General features: G+C 40.3%; 1 protein-coding gene across 1 annotated transcript; it reads right to left on the reverse strand.

Moving 5' to 3' along the window:
• Positions 1 to 1,324: 1,324 nt before the first annotated feature.
• Positions 1,325 to 10,158, reverse strand: LOC121863142 (venom protease-like). The gene is made up of 3 exons (XM_042361631.1): positions 9,970 to 10,158; positions 5,511 to 5,650; positions 1,325 to 1,489 (listed from the first exon to the last, which is right to left on the reverse strand). Exons 2-3 carry the CDS (start codon positions 5,622 to 5,624, stop codon positions 1,340 to 1,342), a joined length of 264 nt encoding a protein of 87 aa, XP_042217565.1. The 5' UTR covers positions 5,625 to 5,650; positions 9,970 to 10,158; the 3' UTR covers positions 1,325 to 1,339.
• Between the last annotated feature and the right edge of the window lie 252 nt (positions 10,159 to 10,410).

Here is a 10,410-nt window from a genome sequence, read left to right on the forward strand (position 1 = left end):
CTGTTTCTGTTTTACCCTTTGTCCTTAGTAACAAATTCTACTCCCCAGGACCTGGTGTTTTTTGACTCCCACTTACCCTGACCTCTCTCTACTTGCGAAACCCCCCACTTTGGAGTGACAATTTTACGCTCCAGGAATGCAGACAACGTCTTAACCCCTCGCGAGACAAGTGTACTCTGTCACGAATGTACGGGTAGTCGTTGCCATAGAATGGTTGCCAGTTATTAATGAACTCTTAACCATTGCTTACACAATGTTTTTCCAGTCAGCAATATATAGCAATTGCCCTGGACAGCCATTCACCGCCAACTCCTCTTCTAGGCAAGACACCACATACTACCGGGATCCCTTCCCTATCTCTAACCTTCCCTCGCGCCTCCCTATACCTATTGAAAAGTTCCTTAGTCCTAACCTTTCCTATGTCGTTACCTCCTACACTAAGACACACTACTGGCTTGGTACCCTCCCCTGACAAAACCCTATCTATCCTCTCAGCTACATGCCCTATCCCAGCCCCAGGAAAACACACCCTAGTCATACTTCCATTACTAAAATATCAACAACACAAGAGCAGTGCAAGTTTAATAGTGAGACAAAAACGAGAACATTATGATTGTAGAGTAAACAACAAAGTCTGTATTGGAGGCTGAGTGAGAGAGCGGAGACGAAAATTAGTGCCATATTCGTATGACAGAGAGCAAGAGTTAGTGTTGTACTTACTGGTAACTCTGGTGAACACTGCTGGTCAGGAGATAGAGCCCGTGTTGTACTTACTGGTAACTCTGGTGAACACTGCAGGTCAGGAGATAGAGTCCGTGTTGTACTTACTGGTAACTCTGGTGAACACTGCTGGTCAGGAGATAGAGCCCGTGTTGTACTTACTCGTAACTCTGGTGAACACTGCTGGTCAGGAGATAGAGCCCGTGTTGTACTTACTGGTAACTCTGGTGAACACTGCAGCTCAGGAGATAGAGCCCGTGTTGTACTTACTGGTAACCCTGGTGAACACTGCAGGTCAGGAGATAGAGCCCGTGTTGTACTTACTGGTAACTCTGGTGAACACTGCTGGTCAGGAGATAGAGCCCGTGTTGTACTTACTGGTAACTCTGGTGAACACTGCTGGTCAGGAGATAGAGCCCGTGTTGTACTTACTGGTAACTCTGGTGAACACTGCAGCTCAGGAGATAGAGCCCGTGTTGTGCTTACTGGTAACTCTGGTGAACACTGCAGCTCAGGAGATAGAGCCCGTGTTGTACTTACTGGTAACCCTGGTGAACACTGCAAGTCAGGAGATTTTACCTGTGTTGTACTTACTGGTAACCCTGGTGAACACTGCAGGTCAGGAGATAGAGCCCATGTTGTACTTACTGGTAACTCTGGTGAACACTCCAGGATAACTGGATTCACCGCAGACAACACCAAATGACACAATACCAATGACTTCGTAGTTGCCGTTATTATTAAACATCAGTGGACCTCCTGAATCACCCTGAAACATACCAACATATTTCACGTGTTACACTCTTTTAGTACTCAGTAATACAATCTTGGCCATCTCGTGGAGGTAGTGAAGATTGTACCAATGGTATGCTTATTTAAATGTACTTGGAGTTACTTATTTAATTCAACTCCTACTCTAATAACTTGTCATTTCCCTTAAAACTTGGTAATTCTGATTAACCATTTTATTCTATACCAGTGGTACTTAACCTGGGAGGCGCAGCGCGAAGGACTAAAATTACTTTTGACTCAGAATATATATATATTCCCACTGATATATATTATTAAGGCAGGGAAAGCTTCCTATTTATCTTTGGATAATTTTCAAATTACTCACAAATAGAAAAATATTAATTGTTCACTTATTTTAAGACAAGAAAAATAAATATTTTATATACAATAAAAAAATCTACTTAATTTTAGTTATTGGGTTACCTTCTAAGTTTGTTCTTGTTATATGTTAGTGGTGTGTACCTATTATAAAGAGCAAGATGTGAGGATGAACAGAAAATACAGCTGTTGCCGCCGTCTTTGACGGCCCAAAGAATCTGGAATAGGATTAACTCTATACGGGGTACTAGACGGAGGCCTCCTCCCCACCCTGAACCTGCCATCCTTGCCAGCGCTTTAATGGAGGACTGGACGAGGGGCTTCCTCCCTTGAGGAACTTCCAGATTCCCTTCAGGAAGCAGTGCAGGCTCGCGTTGATGTATTTGAACCTGTTGTTCATGCTGCTCTTACCTCTCCTGCTTCCGCCGATCAACCCCTCACACAGCCCGAGCTTGAACTAATATTCCTGGTGTCCCCTTACTCACTCTCTACAAATGTCTTTTGTAACTGGGTTCTTCCGTCTAACTGGAAAAATGCGACTATTATCCCTCTCCCTAAGCCTGGAGACCCCGAAAAATATTGCCCTATTCGCCTCATCTCACGTGTTTGCAAGATGATGGAGAGGATACTCCACCGTCGCTTTCTTTACACCATAGGCGGCTTCCACAATATCTCAATGGATTCATACAAAATTGTAACACAGCATACTCCATTGTTTTTTATTATTGTAACCTGACTGCACATGTCTCAGTCTTCCTTGGCATCAAAGAAGCCCTTGATATGGCTCATCCTGCACCCACTTTATCTGAACTTGCGCATTCAGGAGTTAAAGGGCGTCATTCTTCGATGGATTTCCTATTACCTTACTGGACGTCAAGCACAGGTTAACGTTGAAGGTTATGTCCCCTCAAGGTAGAGTTCCACTTTGTTCAACATTCTCATGCACTCAGTTGCTTCTCTCCCGTGGCCGACAAGAGTTGTCTCCTCAGGATACGCCGACGATGTCCTCCCCAAGCTATTGACCTCCCCAGCATGCAGGAGGCCGTTATATGGTCTCCAGAGAGTGTGACTCATTTGGTTTTCGACTTTCGATAGCGAAAACAAAAGCCATGTGGCACGGTCGTGTTGTTCCTCCTAACTTCTCCTGTCAGAGACACCCCTGAATTGGGTTAATGAGATAAAATGCCTTGGTGTGTACGTTACTTGCACACGTTGTCAGATCCCTAAAGTTTTCGACGTCTAGCGTCTTCTCTACCATGTGCAGAGGTCCCTTTAGTGCGACCATCCCTGTGCTTCTTTCCATGTACAAGTCCCTTGTCCATTCCTGTGGTGACTACGCCGCCTCGGCCCTTTTCAACATTAATAGAACGGTTGTCAACCGTCTTGAAGTTATACAGAAGAAAGATGCTCGTATCATCCTTGTAGCCGCTCTTTCCATTCTACGAAATCCCCGAGGTAACTTTGTCCAAGCCTCCTTAACCCTGGCTCTCCGAGGACGACCTCCATCTAAAAGTCAGTGGCAAGGGTCACTCATCCAAGACCATTCAAGAAAACGACCTCTTGTCTGATATTGTTGTCACCCCTACTGTTGGTGCCTCTCCTTCAAACTGGTTGGATTTTCAGCCTGAAGTGATTACCTTCGGTGAACTGTTCCCGAAATTTCAAATGATCCCCGCTCATCTCCTCGCATATCACCTCTCCAGGATCGTTCACTAGTCCCCAGGTGGGATCGTGCTCTACACCGATGGCTTTGTTGACCCTTCTACAAGTAGGGCCGGGGCTGGTGCTACATCTCCTGTCCTGGTGTCCTAGAACCTGTTGAGCTCTCTCTCAGAGTTTCATACAGGGCATCCTCCACTCATGACGAGCTGATAGCCCTCCTTGCTGTTTTCCTCGCTGAGGAAGAAACCTTGGGACCCCATCCCTTGCTTGTCTGCTGTGATTCTTTGTGTACTCTCCATGGGATCGCATCTGGATCAAGGGAGAACAAGGACCTCATCTTTCGAATACGAAGGCTAACGTCCTCACTTCAGGATGCAGGTCGTTCAATGACATTCCTGTGGATACCAAGTCATGTTGGTATCTCGGGAATGAGGCAGCAGATAGACTTGCCAATACGGTTCTAACAAGGTCACACCTGATTATGTTGTCCCTCAAACAATTCGACAAATTAGTGCACAAATTCGACACAAACAGAGAGAGGCCATTCCCTTGGACTCCCCGCCCACCTACTACGATGCCCTCCGAAAACTTCCTGACTTCTCGTATATATACGGGAAAGGATCACGGAAGAGGGGTGTGATTGCTGCTCGATTCATCATCGGGTACGATTTTTCTTGGGAGATTGGTATCTCCACCTCCCCCGAGCAACGTGCTTGTGTACTAAACAAGAGAACAGACAGCCGCACACCCATCCACTACATACTAAGATGTTCCCACACACAACACTACCCTGACGCCTGCTGGACCACCACTCCACGACCTTCTGACGGAAGCACGATGCTTATCACCTGTAGGCTGGCCAGATATTTCATAAATAATATTGATGTTATTCTGTAAGAATGTCTTTCCTTCCTTAGGCTATAGTAAATAACTTTATATTATTTAATTTAGATATACTTGAGATTCCTGCCAAATGCTTCTGGTAAAATTGTACAGGGGTACCTAGTGATAACACTAGGACCCCGTTTCCTATAATATGGAATAAACTGTTGAAATTGAAGAAAAACTGTAATAGGCTGTTGCTGTGAAAGGTCACCAAATATGGTCCAACAGCTTAAGCTTTAGGTCATTATACACCTCTTGGCTTCATTCATGATGTTCCTATCTTCAAGCACCGTACCGACCTGGGTATGTTTAGCGACTTTTTAGAGATGTTTCAGTTTTACTTCCTACGGCTACATGTACAGCCAATGCCAGCGAATGCCAGTCAACATCGTTGCATGTGTCACCAGTCAGCCGCTGATTTATTAATACTTATCACAAGATAAAATACTAATAATTCCCAGCTATTTAATTGCATTTATGAAAAGAAAGATGGCAACTACCATGATTACCGAAAAGAAGAGGAAAATAAATGTTGAATGTCGAGAGTTCAAAAGAAATTTTTTGTTGTCATTGAACACAGGGGAGCCATATTGTGTCGATGTCGAGAAAAGATTGTAGTTGACTAGGAATTCAATATCAAGAGTCAATGTTCTTCAACACATAAAAACAAATCTACAGCCTCACTTGTCAGTTGAGAGAAGATTTATGTGGACGCATTGATACAAAACGTGATCGGGCACTCGGGTAGCGATATTTCTTCAAAGACACAACTCAGATCTCCGAGGCAGAAATCAAGATCATTTTTGTGATAGTCAAAGCAATAGTCAAGTGAGGAAACCCGTTGTCTGACAGGAAATTTGTGAAAGACTGCTTGTGCTTCCTTACATCTGTGGCAAGTCCTCTTTCCATTTGATTGATTCTGACAAAAACACTGTTTTGTCAAATCATAAATTGTTTAAAACAAAAGTGTCTGCAAACCTATATAGGCTGGTGGGCCGGAGAGAAACCTTTGGCGGGCCCCAATATGGCCCGCGTGGAATATATTGGACAATCCTGACCTAAACTAACTTTACCCTATCTTAAAACGAATGTTTGACGTAATGTAAGACGAGGGCAGTATTAACAATACTCACATTGCAGGTGTCCTTGTTTGAACCTCCAGCACAGATCAAGATATTGTCAATATCAATGTTCGTATACTTTTCATGGCATTTTGCATTGGTCCAGACTGGCACCTCCGCCTCCATCAGGTATCCTGGCAGGTTGTTGCTGTCTGGAGAAAAATTTTAAAATGTTATTATATTTTCTGCACAATTTCATGGAGGAAGTTGGTTTATTATCCCTCCCCCCCCCCTCCCCGTTACTTAACATTTCACCACTTATCATCTCACTTGCCGTTCGGGCAGTTGGTTTGTTCTTTGTTACTTTGTTATGAACTTTGTTGCCCAGTGTTATTATAGGTGGAAGGTATGATACCAGAGGAAACCTGTCATGTTTGACAGTGTAGTGCAGTGTCACACTGGATAACACCCTCCTCACTTGTGTCCTTGGCCATGACATAGCAAGAGAGATACACATGTTACCGCTGTACTCATAATGTGCGTTTGTGATCATGATGTTATGCATGAGTAAGGTTGTTGAAGAGCTGTGAGTGAATGAGAAGCTTTACATTTCCCAGTTTCTCTTTACTCTGCTGTAAATAATATGTATATCCAAACAAGATACAGGTATTCATCACTAAATAAATTAGGGAAGTTTTTACAAAATGATAAAAGTTATTCATCAGTAGTCTAAACAAACGCCTGAAAGTTTACAGTCATATGAATATCTAACGACTAATTAGGAAGTTAACAAACAAATAGATAAATTAAAACCAAAAATGTCGCCAGATTGCGAAGAGACATTGCTAGAGTCTAAGAAGATAAGAAAAACTGTCAATTGCTGAATATCGGTCAATATATCACTAAAATCGGGCGTTCCTCCGGAATATTATAAAACAGCTGATACATATATTTAAAAAAAAAGAGGAGGGAACAGATCAGTAACCTCAGTTAATCCTCCAATCGGTTCGATTCGTCATCACCTTGAAAACCTTGAGCTGATTAATGACTAATGGCATGAGTAACGAACAGGAAACAGAAGGTCAGAATTTACGTTACAGATTCCAACTGGGTGAAATATTACCCCAGGACTCAGTTACTCTTCACTATATACACAGACGACATCAATGTAGGCATAGATTGTAACATAAGTAAATATATTGGCGACACAGAATTAGGGAGCATAATTAATTCAGATGAAGACGACCTAATTACTCTTTCGGTATAAATAAGTTAGGACAACAATACACATGTATTCGTAGTGCAGCAACTATACTACTAGATCTTACATATATAAACAAAAGTTAGTGAGCTGATCTTGTTTATGCTACTCAGTTTGGTCACTGTCCTATACGTACTGCATAGTAAAAAATGGATACAGATTCTCTTGAATCCATTTAGGGGAAGATAATAAAGTTAACCCCTGGCTTTCCATATAGAAACAACATAAAATTTTATTTAAATTTTTTTCCGAGACGAATGGAAACCATAAGATTAAAATGTACGAATGGAAGGTGATGTTTGTAATCTAGATTTGATTTGGTGGTTTAAGTAACCTGTCACTTTCATTTACCTTCATCAACGCAGTAACGCCGAGAAGGTTCAGATACATGGATGATAATGATAATTAGGAGCTGCCTGACATAGGCCAGTAGGTTTACTGTCAGATTCTTTATCCATATGTTGTTATTATATACGAGTATGCTATAGTAAGAGAGTGAAACCAGTGATTTCGTGAAATTCCTGAAAATGTTTCAGGTATTTTGTGAAATTACTAAATATTTGAGTAATTTTGTCGTCCCAGAGCAAAACACTGATTACATAAAATTACTAAAATATTCATGAATTTCACGAATTTACTGGTGTCACATCTAATCATCCATCAGTCACTCACCCACCGCGTACAGCAGTACCCACCCGTATAAGGCACTCACGACTCCTCCAGTTCATAACTTTGTTTTTAATAGGTATGTTTTGTTCTTGATCATTGTAACATACATGCCTAGCTTTGCATGTTCACCTGTAGGATTTAAACTATTGTTAATTTTAATATTTTTTGCTTTGTATGGTTAAACTGAAGCAAAGATTAATAACACTGGTCTACAAATAAATATTTTTTTTTCTGGCATGAAACCTTTTAACTGTTTTTTACTATCTTTAAGGTGCTGAATCCAAATCTGATCTCAGATTTGCTCCATCACGTAACGTGCCAGAATTTACTGAGCTACCAGAGATTGAGGATATAGACCGGAATTCACCTGTTTCTACTGATGAAGATGAAGAGACTGATCTTTTCAAGCCATCTGGTGAAGATTGTGAAAAGCCAACGTTGTTTACTCAGTCAGAATTGAATGATCTGGTCAGAGATCTAAATTTGCCAAAACAGTCTGCTGAATTGTTAGCTTCCAGGCTTCAAGAGAAACAACTCTTAAAACCTGGCACGAGTGTCTCCTTTTATCGCAACAGAGAAGAGCAACTGCGGAAGTACTTTCATTCATATGACCAGCTTGTTTTTTGTAATGATGTAGAAGGACTTCTTCTATCCATGGGACTACCAGCATATGATAGTAAGGATTGGAGACTTTTTATTGACAGTTCTAAAAGGAGCTTGAAATGTGTTCTTCTTCATAACGGAAACAAGTATGGTTCAATTCCAATCGGACATTCTGTACAAATTAAAGAAGAGTATGAAAACATTAAGACTGTTCTAGAGAGGTTGCAATACCATGCTCATGAATGGTTAATTTGTGTGGACTTGAAAATGGTAAACTTTCTATTGGGCCAGCAAGGAGGGTACACAAAATACCCCTGTTTTCTGTGCTACTGGGACAGCAGGGCTACAGCAGACCATTGGGTGAAAAAGAATTGGCCACCAAGACATAGTTTGACGCCTGGTGACAAGAATATCATTAACGATCCTCTGGTTGACAGGAAAAACATTGTCCTTCCTCCTCTGCACATAAAACTTGGTATCATGAAGCAATTCGTCAAGGCTCTTGATCATAGTGGAGAGTGTTTCAGATATATATGCTCAACCTTTCCAAGTCTTAGCGACGAGAAGAAAAAGGCAGGGATTTTTGATGGACCTCAAATAAGAACACTACTCAGAGATCCACACTTCCTTGCAACAATGACTGAGGCACAGGCAAGAACTTGGAATGCTTTCTCTAATGTGGTGCGGAACTTCTTAGGGAACAAGAAAGCGGACAACTATCAAGAAATTGTGGAAGAGCTGCTCTTGAGTTTACAAGCACTTGGATGCAGAATGAGTATCAAGGTTCACTACTTACACAGTCACTTGGACGAGTTTCCAGAAAATCTGGGAGAAGTGAGCGAGGAGCAAGGGGAGCGCTTTCATCAAGACATTAAAGTAATGGAAGAACGTTACCAAGGTCGATGGGACTCGAACATGATGGCGGACTACTGCTGGAGTTTGATGAGAGACATTCCAGAAGCTGTACATAAGAGATCGGCCAAAAAGAGGAAGTTTATGTAGCTCTAAATTGATCTTAATACTTGCACTATTTCTACCGTACATTAATTGTTTTTTTTCACCCTTCAATGTTACATTTAAATATTATATGTGCATTAACTTTCCAATTTGATATTAACAATTTTTGGTTATAGAAAAATACAAATTATAATGCTGAAAAAATTTATGTATACATGTTTAAACGGTCAATTTTGATCCAAAAGTTTACGTTTCCCAGCAAAAGTGCAATATGGTATATCTCAAAAACCTGATGTGATAGACAAAAACCAAAGTCATATTTGGATTCTGCACCCCAAATTTACTTAAAATCCGTTTAAAAACCTTGTGCCAGAAAAATTGTGTTGACCGGTATAATTCAAAAGTTGGTACTGTTATTTATCCTTCATATACGCTCTTCCCCCATGTAGAGTTAATTGCCTCTGAAGATGTCTTGAAAAAAGACGAGGAGCAACAATGATTTTAATAGTGGCAAAGTAGTTTTGTGTATTATTACCTTATTCAGCCACAAACACCTTCACAACAAGCTTTATCATTGACAACATTTACACTTAAACAGTTTTTTATGAATATTTTACATGTTATGTGACTATTTCTGTGTTATTTGAGCCTCTATCAATACTCTGGGGAATATCCTAATGTAAACTCAAGTATACGGAGTTTTAAGTATATCACTGTGATTACTACAATAGCAGATGGACAAACAAAGATAATTTTATTACAGGTGTGCCGACATTTGCTCACAAGACAAATGCTCACAGAGCAATCACAAGACAAATGCTCACAAGACAAGTACTCACAACATTAATAGACAGGTTAGGTAGGATAGTTTAGGCTAGGTTAGTTTTGTCTTGTGAGCATATGCCTTGTGAGCATTTGTCTTTTGAGCAAATGTCGTGGAACCTCAATTTTTACATGGATATTTTAAGGCAAAACTCTATCATTTCGAAACCTTTTTCTTTTCGTTGAGCTCAATAGATATTTAATATAGTATGTACTGACCGTGTGAAGTTTTTCCCCAACCAGCGATGATGGCATTTTCACCGCCGTAAGATATTGAGGTATCAAAAGGTAGGCACACTGGGCCCACTTCATCCTTACTGAAGTCCAGAGCAACTGTGGTACGGAGCAGAGCAATGTCGTATCCTAAGTAGAAGTAACTGTCGACGTAGTTCTCGTGGACTATTATCTGAAAAGTGTATTTATATATATATATATATATATATATATATATATATATATATATATATATATATATATATATATATATATATATATATATATATATATATATATATATATATATATATATATATATATATATATATATATATATATATATATATATATATATATTTCATGTAGATCCACAATGAAAACGTGGATAAGATGTCTGAAGATGTCTTGAATAAACACGAAAGCTTTTCATGTGATTTTATCAAG

This window comes from Homarus americanus, unplaced genomic scaffold (genome assembly GCF_018991925.1).
Source record: "Homarus americanus isolate GMGI-L3 unplaced genomic scaffold, GMGI_Hamer_2.0 scaffold28470, whole genome shotgun sequence".
NCBI lineage: Eukaryota > Metazoa > Arthropoda > Malacostraca > Decapoda > Nephropidae > Homarus > Homarus americanus.

Excerpts from the sequence above, each read along its gene's own strand:
- LOC121863142 (XM_042361631.1), bottom strand. The coding sequence starts at position 5,624 with ATGGAGGCGGAGGTGCCAGTCTGGACCAATGCAAAATGCCATGAAAAG. Across the intron at positions 1,490-5,510 it reads CAAACAAGGACACCTGCAAT|GGTGATTCAGGAGGTCCACT; the intron begins GTGAGTATTGTT and ends GGTATGTTTCAG.